This window comes from Etheostoma cragini, chromosome 14 (assembly GCF_013103735.1).
Source record: "Etheostoma cragini isolate CJK2018 chromosome 14, CSU_Ecrag_1.0, whole genome shotgun sequence".
Taxonomy (NCBI): domain Eukaryota; kingdom Metazoa; phylum Chordata; class Actinopteri; order Perciformes; family Percidae; genus Etheostoma; species Etheostoma cragini.
Window position 1 is genome coordinate 3,670,898 of NC_048420.1, and position 14,228 is coordinate 3,685,125.

Genomic DNA, 14,228 nt, shown 5'->3' on the forward strand with positions numbered 1-14,228 from the left:
TCTCACGGTACCAAAAGTAGTTCACTGGAGTGCTCTTCTCACACTCCACATTATAGCCTATTTGGATGCAGACACAAGCGAGAACATGACATCTATGACATTCTAAGTAATAATCTGAACATTATTACTTTTTTAGGGGGGGATTAAACATGCATCAGCGTTTGTAACAGAGTTAATCTACTGTATGTTTAGAGTAAACATTTCTTTTTTATTCCATCAGAGATGTGTTCCTGCATAGCTGCATTTACAACGTGTAAAATGAATAGCATTTATTATGATTACGGAAAACAAATGAGATCGTAATGATTTTTGCTTTCGGTCTGTGACTCATTCGACTATCTTTCGCTGATCTAAAGCATGCTCTCTATACGTTTGGTGCAGAATCCCTTTGTGTCATAAAACCACAAAAATCCAATCTAAAAAATAAAATCTGACCTGGATTGCCACATAGAGCCAGAATGTTAAGAGTCCCTCTGCATCTCATAAAGTTATTACAATTATGCTAGTTTCTCAAACCATTTGATACAGTATATATTATACATGATATAGGAAATACTTCTGTCAGTGTTGCAGTGGCAAGAGCAGGTGTGTAAAATGTATCAAGAGCAGCTAGAATGATTGGTAGGTTTTCTTGTCACCTGTGAGGTTATCATTGAGTGGACACTGGCTCCAAGGCAGGGGGTTTTGGAACGAGTGAAATAAATACCACAGCACCCAGGCCAGGATGGTGTTGTAGAAAATGCCTACCAGGAATGACACCAACATGGAGGCAATTCCTACACACAGGAAATAACGGACATTTTAAATACCACAAATAAAAAAATAAACTGACAAATAAATAACCTATTAAATGTTGCTAATATTTCTAGGCCCCCCACCGACTCCACCCAGTAGTGGTGAGATGGAGTTCCAGACACCGATGCTGCCCATGCGGAGCCTCTGTCCTATAGCCAGCTCCAGGTAGAGCAGGGGGAGGCCCTCAAACACCAGTGCTATCAGGTAAGGGATGAGGAATGCACCTGAAGACAGAAAGTAAACATTTACCTCACAGTTAAACATCAGCTAGATTACTCCTCAGCCCTTAGTATTCATCAACACACTTTGCAGAGAACATTTAAAATAAGGTTAATAATCATAAAAATCAATCAGGTGTCTGTTTGAACCATGTTAGTGAAATGATAACTTCATACAAAAGACCTCCAAGAACTGAATTACTTTAAACACTTGCTGATGAATTTATTGTGGTTTTCCAAGTGGCCGAAAACACCGTCAGGCTTTTTAAAAACTGTATTAAGACCACCACTGTTTCAAATAACACACTGTATAAGGCTAAAGGTACTCAAGAAAAAGGTGTCTAATTGATCAATAAGCCAAGGTCAAATGGAGGATCAGCTGAGTGCTTGTGGGAAACAGGAATCTCCGAGTCAATATGTGAAGGTGAAACCCATTGCACATTTACAGGATTGGCTTTTTGCTAACTAAATTCTGACCATTTAGGATTCTGTGGGTTTGGGACTTAAGAGATCTCACTGGGAAGTATGTGGAAATCAGAACAGGAATTTGGGCAGCTGAGCGAAAACAATCCCTGATGTTAAGCATGATCAATCAAACACAGATACGGCTCACCATTTTGACAAGGACTGGCATAGTCCATTTGCTAATTACTAATTATACCGAGGCAAAAATAATCTAAAGGGATGCTGCAATTCAATTCCTTTTATTGGAAAAAATAGTCTGAAAAATAAAAGAAATACATTGGAAAAATTGCATGAGTAATAAAACTTGTAAATCTTTAACAGATAAATTAAATAAACTGTGTCAATGTGCAATCGTGCGAATATAAGCTAGCTCAGCAGCTCATATGTTAGCTTATAAGTGGCATCTTACCTCCTCCATAAATTTGGCACAGGTAAGGAAAACGCCAGACGTTTCCAAGTCCCACTGCAAAGCCAATACATGTTAACAGGTACTGAACCTTGTTGTCCCATTTGGGTCTCTCCTGCACTCCGGAGTCTTTTGTTTTGCCCATCCTCGCTGGAAAAAAGGCTTAGCACAATTCCACCTCTGTTACAAGGATGCAACTCTCCTAATCTTAAATTATACACCTCAACCCGGTGGTATTTATTTTTGATTGGTCCAAAATTCTCCAGCTGACCTCAGCTTAGTGTGTGGGAAAATAAATTGTGTCTTGAGTGGTTTAGTCCAAGTGATGTACAGAGTTCCTCTCCTCCTCCTCTTTTTTTTTTTTTTTTTTTTTTAACTCTCTTTAGTGGGCTGTCCTTTTAATGCCCTACCAGGTGCTGATTTGAGGATTGTATTGTTTTTTTATGAAGATATCAGGCTGCCAGGAAGGAAGGAATAACATAATTTTTTTTTTAAATGGGAGTGTGCTAAACCTCAGATTAATGGATAACCTGGTGATGCTGTTTCAATGATATACTGACCTTAAGTGCACCATTTGGATGCAGTCAGTAACAAGACACCATGACAGTTGTATCACTACCTGCCTCTATCTTTATTAAATTAATCAAACTTTATTCATACAGCAAAGTTTATACATTTAAATTAAACAGGGAGTGTTTCAGAGGGAGTACATGAACACTGGTGAGAGACAAAAGAGAAATTCGCCTAAAATTACAATTTAAAGCAATAAAAATGGAAATGGTTATTACAATTTAATGGACTTTCTGATCATACCTGAGATAAGGATGTTAGAGTAGGGAAGTCTGCTTTTTAAGAGGAGAAAACAAGCACTGACCTTGTGGTTATGTGGCCAAACGTGTTTTTGTTATATTCCTTATCTGCAGTTGATAAAATATCATTAATAAACTCATCATGTCTTTATTTTCCTGAGACTGTGGGCTCAGTTGTAGTCTGTTCTCCCACAAACCTGGATGTGTTTTTTCGCTGGTTCAGTTAAAATATTCATACTGGAATTAGGACTCTGAAGTACCTTTGTGTAGAGTTACACAATAACAATAAAAAGTTGTATTGCATGATGGTGATGATCTTTATTGGTACTGTAATCACTAAAGGGCAATGCTCAAAGAGGTACATTTATGTTTTGCTATTTTCTATAATTTCTTAAATTGATTACTTGTCCAGTAGTAACTTGCATCTGTTATTGTAATCACCAGGGGAAAAATAGATTTACAGAAATACTAATATGTACTGCACTGTAGATACTAACAAGTTCATTTCTGGTCTTTTGGGAAAATACCCAAAAAGTATTGTGGCCGAATCAAATACAATACACCCCAAATGCTACAACATGTAAAACTGCTGTGTAAATGCATGTGTGAGTTATTTATTTTATTGCTTAATCTAGAATACCAAATTATGTATCCCATTTCTTTTATTACAGTAAAACAACCAGCAATGTCTGTTTATGCCGTGAAACAGGGCCATTTTTCTGCCGGACGGTGTCTAAGTCTAAGCCTCATATTGGCTTCATAGAAACTTTTGAATACAGTTTTGCAAAATAGGAGGACTGTGGATTTTTGTCCCTCATCACATAGATAAAATGGGTTTTATCGGCCACTATGAACATGATTATTGTTCCACACTATTGATCCAATTTACCTGACCCATTTTCATTTAATCTTCTACAGCCCTGCATTACATATGCAAAAGTGAAAAATGTAAAGTCAAAAACGTTTACAATTGTAAATGAATGTACACCAAAATGTGTCTAATTTGAATCAAAATCTGTCTGTTTGCTATAATTCCCTTCTTGTTGAACTGATACAAATTCAAGCCATTTCTGCCACCTACTGGTGTAAACATAGTTCTGCAAAGTCTTAATATCAATCACTTCACTGGCTACAATGCAGAAAAAAAACTTTTTATTTAACTGATAATCTTTAAGGCACTTTTTTAACATATTAATTACATGCAATAGTGTAACACAAGAAAAAATAAATGTGTAGAAAGCTCCTGATGCTTGTGGTTAATGTCTTTGTCATTGTGTGCATCTATGACTTTCTCCATCTGAGCAGTTTAAAGAGCCAAGAGATAAGCTTCTTCTTCTTCTTCTTCTCAAGCTGTGCTGCTGTCTCGGCTTTCTCAGGCTGTGCCGCTGTAGTCTCAGTGTCAGCATAGAAGAGCTCCTCACGGGCTTGAGCTCGCTTGTCCTGCAGACGCAGCTCCAGCTGGGTCAGCTCTCTTTTTGGCTCCGTTTCCACTCTTTTGATTGGGATGTTGAGGTTATATGGAGTCCAGTCTGCAGGCTTGGTGTCTGCTGCAAAGCTAACAGTAGGCCTGAGGTGGTTGAGGATCTCTGCGGCTATGAGGCTGCAGGCCACCAAGGCCATCCTAACATCCTGCATCAGGCCCTCTCTACTCAGCCAGGTGTTGGGCAGAGCCTCGCAAAGTGTGGTTTTGAGTGGCTGGCACAGTTCCCGGCACAGTTTTATTTCGTTCTTTGAGTCCTCAAGGCGTTTAAGGTTCTGGAGGAAGACTCTGTTTTTCCTGTATTTCTTTCCCTCCTTTTGCAGCAACAAGTGGATGTGCTCCAAGATCTCCTTCTCAAAGGCCTGAGTCTTTGGGTGCTCTGGTCTATAGAGGTTCGTGCCTCTAAAAAATTCCACCAAGACTCTTCTGATGGTAGATTCTTTCACCAAACCTCTGTCTGTGATCAGATCTCCTCTTTCAGTATGACAGTCGCCTGCCATAAGCTGGAAAGTGCAAAGCTGGTGTGATTTGAGGTTTTGAGTTCCAGCTTTATGATGTTTCCCCTCAGTGCTGGAGACAAGCCCCTAATCTTTACTGTGATCAGTAAACAACCAACCGTTCAGATTGTGGTTCAGGGTCAGAGCTGCTGTTTCTACCTCCTCATAGAAATCAGCCAAAAGGTACTTTTTTTCCACCCACACAACATCCCGGTTGGAAAGACGAGGCACTGTGAAGCGTTGCTTGTGGTCCATGTCTGTTATCCTGGGGAAAGCCTTCTGAAAGACCTTTGTGTGTCTTATCCAGGATCCATGCTGCTCAAAGATTTCCTCCTTGATAGACTCAGGAAGAAACTGAGAGAACAGCCGACTCTCCTGATCACTTGCTGTCTGGGTGGGAGTGAACTCCCCTGCAGACTCAGTCTTGTCTGTTATGAGGACAGCCTTGATGATGTGATGAGGGATGAAGTTCAGGAGTGCAGGGTCTTTTCTCACCAGCTGCTTCCTCACCTGAATGGATGTGTCAAATTTTTTCATGAGGCTGCTCTGGAGCAGCACGGCAGCTTTCCATGGGTTGCAGGGAGTAAGAGGGAGGTTTTCATCAACAACGACACCTGGGACTTTCCTCAGGATCTCCAGAGTCACTGCGCTCATGTGCAAACATAGTGTTAGCAGTTGTTGCTGCGTCAGATGAGATCCAAAGTAGCCCCTCAGTGGGTTGAGCCTCAGCATCAACTGGATGAGCAGATCTTCCACCAGGTCCCTGCTGACGGTGACTGTAGCAGGAAGAGGGAGCTGGATATTGACCTCTTTGAGAGAGGAGCTGTGGGGCAGCGCTTGTGAAGGCTCAGTGCTGGTGCACGTCTGAGCCTCTGCTCTCTGCAGGTTAAAGGATGTGTTGGTGTCCATGATTTCGACAAAGCTTTTTGCTTTTTAAGATTTCAACCTACTATCACTCCCAAATTGATTGATTGGTGTTTTTATACAGGGAACTACACTATTCATTAACTTTTTCTTTTAGCATTGTTGGTATTTGGTTACTTTGGTCCTGCTCTCTGAGAACAAACTGCCTCATGACCTGAGGCCTGTCCACATTCAGAGGCAAACTTAGTTTTCTTTTCTACCAGGGTTATGGTTAGTGACTGTATGTGTGGGGGTTTCTGTGGTAGTTCTGGCCCTTACGGGAGAAAGACCTAGGGCTAGGTGCCTTTTTTAGAATTATTGATATTTTAATATTTATTGTCATTGCACATCAGGCATTCAATGAAATTGCAGTGCTTCTTTGGCCAGTGCATAATAACAAAAAATTATTCATGAAATTAAAGGAAAAGGTCAGCAGTCCGAGAGAGATGATTGAGCTAGAGCGAGCAGGTATTTAGCTTAGCATAAACAAAGAAATCAGTGGGGAAACAATGTTCTGACCTCTCTAAAGTAAATTGAGAAAGAGTTTGGTTTTTAATATAATTGTGTCTACATCACCACCCTCTTCTGGCTAACCAGCAGAAGTAGCTTTAATTAAAGTTTTAATTAAAAAAATCAGATGTCAATTGAGTGTGCAGCACAGCAGGGTGCCAGTGTTGTTTTTTTCTGCAGCATTTTCCCCTCTTACTTTGTTGCCTTGGATACTATTTGTTCGTAAGTACCGTATGTGTTACAAAAATATGTTAAAAGTAATTGTACTTGCTGTTGTATTTTAAAAAAGTTAAAAACAATGTTTTGAAAACAAAGTATTTCTGTTAATGTACGCTGCAGTCGGGTTGGGAAGAAATTATTTCAATGGCGTAGACTCCATATCAAGCTGTTTAATTCTCATTATTTGTCTCAGTGAAGAGTAGATCAAGACTTCCCTACTGTCTTTCACCTTCTCCCTCTCTTCCTTTGTCTCTAAAGAATTGATTATGTCATATCTATCATTAAGCATACATTAACCAACTCATTGTCCCCACTGGAGAGGTAACTGTTGCTCCTGCCTTTTGGAGCTTTCCCAGCTGGGCCAGACTCGACTAAGAAAAAGGAAATGGATATCCTAGTAAACATGAATAGAATAAGCACCACCATGATACCTGTGACCTGGAGTAAACCTGACAATTCAGAGGTGGGACTTTTGATCTTGAGAAAACATCTGATCAATGGGGAAAGATTTAATTTGAGGAACCACCCTCAACTTCTTTTGGATTATTTCGGACGTGCTGGTTATTTCCGGGACTTATTTCATGTGACTCCATCTGGGAGGAGCATGGATACAGTCCACTGTCAGCTGCAGTGTTATGTTTTGTGTTTTATTGTCTCTGTCTGATCATCTTCATCTTGCTGTTTTAATGAAACCTTTTCTTAATTCTCAATTGGGCCCTCAGCCTTTCTCCATCCTCATCAAATCAAAGAAAACGTCTTTAGTATTTTCTAACATTGGCATATCTTTGGTTTTATGGAGTTTTCTAATGTCAGATCCCTAAATTGATAGTTAGCATGGCTATTAGTTGTGACACAGCATTTTCTGCTGCTGTAAATTGTGGGTTTGCACTATATTTGTCTTAGTTTCATCTCATTTCTGTTTTTCTTTTGCTCGTTGTTACAGTTTTACAGTATAATAAGGAAAGTAAAGTTTCTTCATGGAACCCCAAGAAATGTTACCCCTTGTTTTTTGGAGAACTTCACACTGTTAGCTAACTGTCGAGTTTTGATGAAACAACTCATTACAAGGACAGTATTAACAGCTTGCCTGACTCTTTACATAATCCTCCAAGCAGTACTTCTAAACTTTACAAATTAACATGTTCAATTTAGTGTGTTTAATCCATACACATCCCTATATCAAATGTAGGGTATCTTGCCTTCTCTATATGTTTTGCTTTGTTAAATCTGGATCACCTGGCCTTACTGCCTCTCTGTGTTCTGTCAGTGTGAGGTCTCCCTCTTTTGGCTAATTTGTTGCTCTACATCTTCTGTCTAAATATTTGTAATGCATGGTTAGTGCCCAAAAACACCAAACTAAAGAGCAGACAAGTGTTGCTTCTTGACACCTCATGTCTGTAATTAACAGTTATTGCAATCAGAGCAGACTGGGCTTTTTTGGGAGCCGGTGTCTTAAAGGCGCAGGCGCTCAAGTCAACCGTATGAAATATTTTTTTTTTAATACATCAAAGAATGTAATCAAAGTAGAGTAAAAGTATAAACATAACAATGAGCATATTGTCTAAATGTAAGAGCTTGTGCATGGATACAAAAAAACACTGTTTTTAGTAGTAATTTGAATATTTCTTTTAGAAACAAGGAACAACATAACAGATCAAGTTAAAACTTTTTTATTATACTCTGAAATGTACTTCTTCATAAGCTGTTATATTTTTGGCTCATTCTTTCACTGGATTTAATTTGTTTCTGCAGAAAATGAAGATTAGCCTACATAATGCATACACAGGCACCGCCAGACTGGGGACTCCTGCGAGAAGAAAGATCATCCCATTGATCCATGAAGGGTACGGTATTGATGCCAGAGATGGGAACTCCTCCTGTAAATCGCAAAACATTATCATTTGTTGCCACTATATGCTGTCCTATCAAAATTTACCGTACAAATGTTTGATACATCACAAATATGTCTAGTTTTTAAATGACGCATCATTAGAACAAAGGCACCAAAAGTGTGAGTGTGAAAAGTTCTGAGTTCAGAACTAATACACCCAAATATAAAGGAGCTTTTATGAGCTTGTGCACTTACAGAGTTGGGATCCCAGACCAAGTAGGTGAGCTCTTCTTGGACTCGTGTCACCAGGTAGGAAACTAAAATAACCAGAACAATTAGAGGACTGATGAACCTCCATGTAACCTGCCAGAAGATGGAGGGCTTGTGTCCGACCATGAACTCCAAGTCCTTATTGAACCTACCACACAAGAGAGTTTTATTTAATTATAATGTGTTATGTAACTTTATTTAATCTATTTTACAAGGGTGCAAGCAGTTTTGCAAAGCCAGCCATCTCCATAAAGCTTTGCTCAGTAGCTGGCACAGCATAATGATGCTAATGCTGAATGCTTATTCCATAGCAAGTATCAAGATGATTTAAATACACACTAACCTGTCTAGGCCGTAGATGTATACAACAGCTATCATCTCAAAGAAACCAATGGTCAGAAGTGGAACAGATCCAGCAAAGTTGTCAAAGAGAGTTACCCAATAAATCCCTGAATGCTGCGCAAACAGTAGAGAGAGGATGAAGGCCACAGCACATGTTACTCCTGAAATGCACGTCCACAAAAACAACAGCGCTTGTGTAAGAATCAGACAATTAATCTGGGGTTGTAAAGTCAATATGCAGATTGTTAATTACAAAACTGAATACCAGTCACTGCTTCTTGGGGCCATTTCTGAGGTAACATATTCAGGTCTTTCAGTGGGACCACCACTCCCTCAATGTTGCCAAACAGGGTTGAGATTCCCAAGCACAGAAGCATGATGAAAAAGAGGACAGACCAGGCTGGAGATCCAGGCATCTTGGTAATGGCTTCTGTGAACACAATGAAGGCCAGACCTGTTCCCTCTACTCCCTGTACAAACACACATTAGTCGTAATGCAGTTAGGAGCAAAATACAGTCACAACATGGAATCTGACAGAGATTCATCAAAACAGTCACCTCACTGAGAAGTGTCTGCAGGTCACAGATTTTGATGTCCAATCCAAGAATAATATCAGGAGAGGAGTTGTTGAGATGTTGAAAGGCTGCGTCGTAGTTGCTTGTAGAGATGCTGTCTTCAGGAAGGTCATATGCATTTAATAATGTCATGATGTTACTAGGGAGAAAATATGTTACAAATTAGTAACTCTGGATTACGACTCATATGTTTGTAGTGTAGAGGCCTCTCAGAGTTATTACGGGAGCAAAGCCGAGATTAATGTGACAATGTGTAAAAGCTACAAATTCTGCCTGAGGAGGCAGGTTGAGGTGGTGGATGATTCACAAACAGGACTTTCACCCAGGAAGGTGCGGTTTGTGTCCCGTCTGAAAATACACTTTACATGCGTAAACAGAAGTGAATGTAAATGTGCTGTTTTTATATAGCGCTTTTCCAGTCTTAACAACTGCTCAAAGCGCTTTTACATCTACAGGGAACATTCACCATTCACACACATTTATACACTGTGGCCGGGGCTGCCGTACAAGGTGCCACCTGCTCATCAGATAAACGTTCACACACATTCACACTCCGGCAACTCGGGGTTCAGTGTTTTGCCCAAGGACACTTCGACAATGACTGCAGGGGCGGGGATCGAATCACCAACCTTCCGACTGGGAGGCAACCGCTCTACCACTGAGCCACAGCCGCCCCAGTGAGTAACGTAGTAGCTGATTTTAACCCAAGATGACGGTTATCAAGTTGTTATTGATAATTCATACGTCATAATTATAAAAGAAAACTTAACTCCTGGCTGCTTTGGAAAAATGAAATAACGAGAGTAACAATTGAACTAGATGTAGAATTGAATTTGGTTTAAGTGATATCTTCGACTCTGTCCCTATGATGTATTAGTTGTACAAGGAGTAGTGTTACATTCAAATTAGAGATTTTTACGTTCCCCCACCTGCCAGATCCCAGTTTAAAGGAACACGCCACCGTTTGTTGAAATAGGGCTTTTAAAAGTGAGCCAACAAAAAAACACAAAAACAACCTAATTACTTCTTGTGGCCTGCGTATCCACGAGTACAAATAGTTATGCAGATTAAGACTAGACAATTTTCTAGGCAGATAATGACTTGGGACAATGTTTCGGCTGTGCTTCCACCCAATATAGTCCCAAATCAATATCTGTCTAGGAAATCTAGTGTTAATCTGCATAGCTATTTGTACTCGTGAATCCGCAGGCCCAAAAAAGTAATTAGGTTGTTGTTGTTTTTTTGTTTGCTTACTTTTACACACAACATGCTAACCGGCAGCATAGGATTCCATTCACTACGCTAAGCCAACTAGCACGCCTGCTTGGTCGCTTTTGGTAATGATTGTGAATATTTACAAAGAATATGTTTAACGTTACAACATTTACTTTCTAACTGGGATGTTTTGGAACCTATTTGCGGGACTGCTGTGGACTAATGCTGCTCTCTATTATCCTTAACAATCTGACTTGGACCTCAGATACTGGAATTCTTGGTCGGTGTCCATAAGGACTGTCCGAGTCCAACGTCTGACTTTCTAGTTGGAACTCTGGCTCAGATAAATAATAGAACGGAGCATTCCACCTATAACAACTTCTTTCACAAGACCATTTTGCAGAGCCACCGTTGCTGTGTCCGGAGCTTAGCACGGTCCAAGACAATTTAGTTGGTGTAAAGAAATGCAAACAACCCAGAGCGTATTTTTCTCCTCTTCCGGAATGTATATAGAACCGGACCTTTCTCTGCAGTATTGTGGAGATAGGTCTGGCAATGTTACACTACTCACTCACTGATACAGTTGTCATATTTCTCTGTGGCCCTGAAGCCGATGATGGTGTAGGTGACTGTGGCAGCATAGATTGAGGTGAGGCCAGTTATGGCCGACAGGATCACAGCATCTTGCATGCAGTTGTTGCTTGGCAAAAAAAGGAAAAAAAGATTCAGGACAAACACTTAAGATAATTTTTTGGGCATTTTAGTCCTTTATTATATAGGAAAGAGAGAGTGGGAATGACACACAGCTAAGGGCTACTATCTTCATTGTGAGTTCAATAACAGCAGAACTGCTGTGTGGTTATGAAAATAGGGCTTCTATAAATGTCTCTTACTGAACAGGGTTGTAGCTTGAGAACGAGATAAGGCCTCCCCAAGCTAAGCTAAAGGCATAAAAGACCTGAGCACCAGCATCCAGCCAAGTTGTTGGTTTCATCAACTCATCAACCTGCAAGAATGAGGCATGGATTTTGATGTTTCTTTGTTTTGTTAGATATATAATTGCCTTTTTTATGATAGTTTTTAAAACATACGTCTGGTGTGAAAAGGAACTTTATTCCACTCAGGGCTCCTTTAAGAGTCAGTCCTCGGATCAGGAAGATGGCCAGCACTATGTAAGGCAGGATGGCTGTGACATAGACTGCCTGAGGTCATGACAAGAAAAACAAATTATGAAGCAATCGGTCGGAGGTGATTCAGAAAAACACATTTGTGTAAACGTTTGACAGACCTTGCCTGAAGTGCCGATCCCCCGTATGTAGCAGACACACATGACTGTCCAGGCAGCTAGCAGGCAGAGTACAATGGGCCAGTGGATTCCTCCAGAGTCCACAATGGAGGCCGAACTGTTCAGAGTCACTCGGTAAAAATAGTAATCTACAGTGGAGCTTTGTTGACATTCTGGTACAAATCCTGAAGGGGCAAGAAACAGTACTTCAAGTGTTTTAATATTGAGGAAAGTTTGGGTTCTTAATAACAATCTCTTTATTTTTAAATACCTGTCCCATTGTCATTGAGAGGACACTGAGCCCAAGGCAGTGGGCTTTGAAAAGAATTGAAGAGATACCACAAGATCCAGGCTATTAAGGTGTTGTAGTACAGTCCAATTAATAAGGACACCAGCATGGAGGCTATACCTGAATAGGACAGAATTATTAACTGATGTTACATTTACAGGGAGACAGATATTCATTAACAGATTTGTCTTGCTGTGGTGCTATGGTTTTATGGTTTTTGCTTTTTTTTGCTTTGGACAAATCTTTTCAGAGCGTATTTTACATACCAACACCAGTCAGATAAGGGTTGATGGCCCTCCACACTCCCACGCTGCCTTTCCTGAGACGCTGGCCGATGGCAAACTCCAGCAGCAGGAGAGGCATTCCTTCCAGCACCAGCAGGATAACGTAGGGAATCAAAAAGGCACCTGAAAAATGTATGCTCAGTAAGTAGTACAATTAGAGATCTGTATTGTTACATTTTGAAAAATCATACGCCTTTTCTGCATCTTAAATATGAAAATGTTTTATTGGCAAAATAAAGCGTGGATGTTAACATCCAACACCTCACATCATCCTAAATCCATCATTTACGGGTATTAAAACCACACATTTTATTGAAATAGTGCTATATTATACAATTGTGCAGTATTTTAATCCTCTACAAAAAAATATTTGCAATCTTCAACAGTATTTAGTGGTTTGATAGAGTGATTGCTTTCAATTTTCACTGGTGGGAATCTTTCCCATTTCTACCATCCTAAATGTGAACATCAAGTTAAAATAAATTGGCAGATTCAGTTGTTAGATTACTTCAAATGCATAATGACTCACTTAACACAGACACTTTTGTAAAGAAACACAAAAATATGCACAAAGGACAGGTGAATCTTCTCAAATAAAGTGCAGAATTTTTAGATATATTCACAGTTAAGATATCTAATAATTCTGAACCAATACAACAAGTCTCTTCATGAAACTCATACTTAAAAGAAAAAGAATACCAAATAGGTATCGGTTGCACTTTTTACGTCAACCACATTCTAATTTACCAAACAATCATTCAAGAATGGACAACCCATAATAATATGTACCTTTCTCATTTTGACCATGTCTTACCTCCCCCATGACTTTGACACAAATAAGGGAATCGCCACACATTGCCAATCCCGATGCAGAAGCCCACACATGTTAGGATGTACTGGGCTTTGTTGTCCCACTTTGGCCTGTCCCCGGCTTCCTCCTTCTCCATCCTGTCCAGGTCTTCATAGGAAGGGATTCTGTCATCCAGTCCTGGGTTAGGAAGAACCAGTCTCATAGTGACCCCACTGAAGCTGAGGTGTTACACTATTGTTCTTGGAAGTCAAAGTGAGGGCTGAGTGTATGCACTCTGCATTGATGAAACACGTTTATGATCTTTTACTTTATCTGATGCAATCCACAGATTAGCCTATGCATACTCTGCATTTCTGTTTTATAGTACAGTCATTCGGTTTAGACGAACATTATACAAACAAAACAGTGGCACAGTAGCACAATGCCATATATACAACAAGAAGATCCTGGGTTTGAATCCACTGCTCCACGGAGCGCTCCACCTTTCGCCTAATTTAAAACACACTCACCCATTATATGGTTGTGTCCCTGAAGCTGATAATGAGGCAGATAACCATTGCAGAGTATATAACCTTTGCAGAGGATATTGAAGTGCTGGCGGAGTGAAGGGGAATGCCAACGGAGTCCTGCTTGCAGTTTTTGCCTCAAGAATATTATGAAGGGAGGCTATGTGAGGATATCTGTTGAACAAATACCAGTGCACCAGCCTGCAACCATGTAACTGAATTGGTCAACCCAAGGCGGGATTACCAACTGAGCATATTGGGCAACTGGCCTAGGGCCCTTAGACCTCTAGATTTACCCAAAGGGTTTTCCAGCCTTACTGTGTGTGAACAATGTGTGGTTTGTTTGGGATTTAGCAATAAAACACAATGTCAACTGAGCTGATTAGAACCTTTAATGTTTTCCTGCTGAATTATGTAGTCTTGAGGCTCAAAGTTGAACATACACTGCCTTGTGTTGAACCTACACTGTCATTTATTACATACCAGGGTTAAAGAGGGACTGCTTGTATGACAGTGT

At 40.1% G+C, this 14,228-nt stretch overlaps 2 protein-coding genes across 3 annotated transcripts in view; both read right to left on the reverse strand.

Annotated features, from left to right (window-relative positions):
* Positions 1–2,255, reverse strand: part of slc6a18 (solute carrier family 6 member 18) — a 17,652-nt gene extending 15,397 nt beyond the window's left edge. Inside the window, exons 1-4 of one of the 2 annotated variants that reach the window (XM_034891775.1) lie at positions 1,888–2,243; positions 879–1,019; positions 639–776; positions 1–57 (exon numbers count right to left, since the gene is read on the reverse strand). The exon at positions 1–57 is cut by the window's left edge and continues 187 nt beyond it. In XM_034891775.1, coding sequence (XP_034747666.1) covers positions 1–57; positions 639–776; positions 879–1,019; positions 1,888–2,029 — 478 coding nt within the window. In that variant the 5' untranslated portion in view covers positions 2,030–2,243. Of the gene's footprint in view, positions 58–638; positions 777–878; positions 1,020–1,887 lie in introns of both variants that reach the window. The other variant, XM_034891776.1, reaches the window with a different exon arrangement.
* Positions 2,256–7,982: 5,727 nt separating this feature from the next.
* Positions 7,983–13,672, reverse strand: LOC117957025 (sodium-dependent neutral amino acid transporter B(0)AT1-like). Its single transcript, XM_034892540.1, has 12 exons — positions 13,209–13,672; positions 12,377–12,517; positions 12,093–12,230; positions 11,825–12,006; positions 11,628–11,738; positions 11,430–11,542; positions 11,108–11,236; positions 9,304–9,460; positions 9,011–9,215; positions 8,747–8,906; positions 8,389–8,551; positions 7,983–8,179 (listed from the first exon to the last, which is right to left on the reverse strand). The coding sequence occupies exons 1-12, from the start codon at positions 13,405–13,407 to the stop codon at positions 8,021–8,023; spliced, it is 1,857 nt and encodes a 618-aa protein (XP_034748431.1). The 5' UTR covers positions 13,408–13,672; the 3' UTR covers positions 7,983–8,020.
* Between the last annotated feature and the right edge of the window lie 556 nt (positions 13,673–14,228).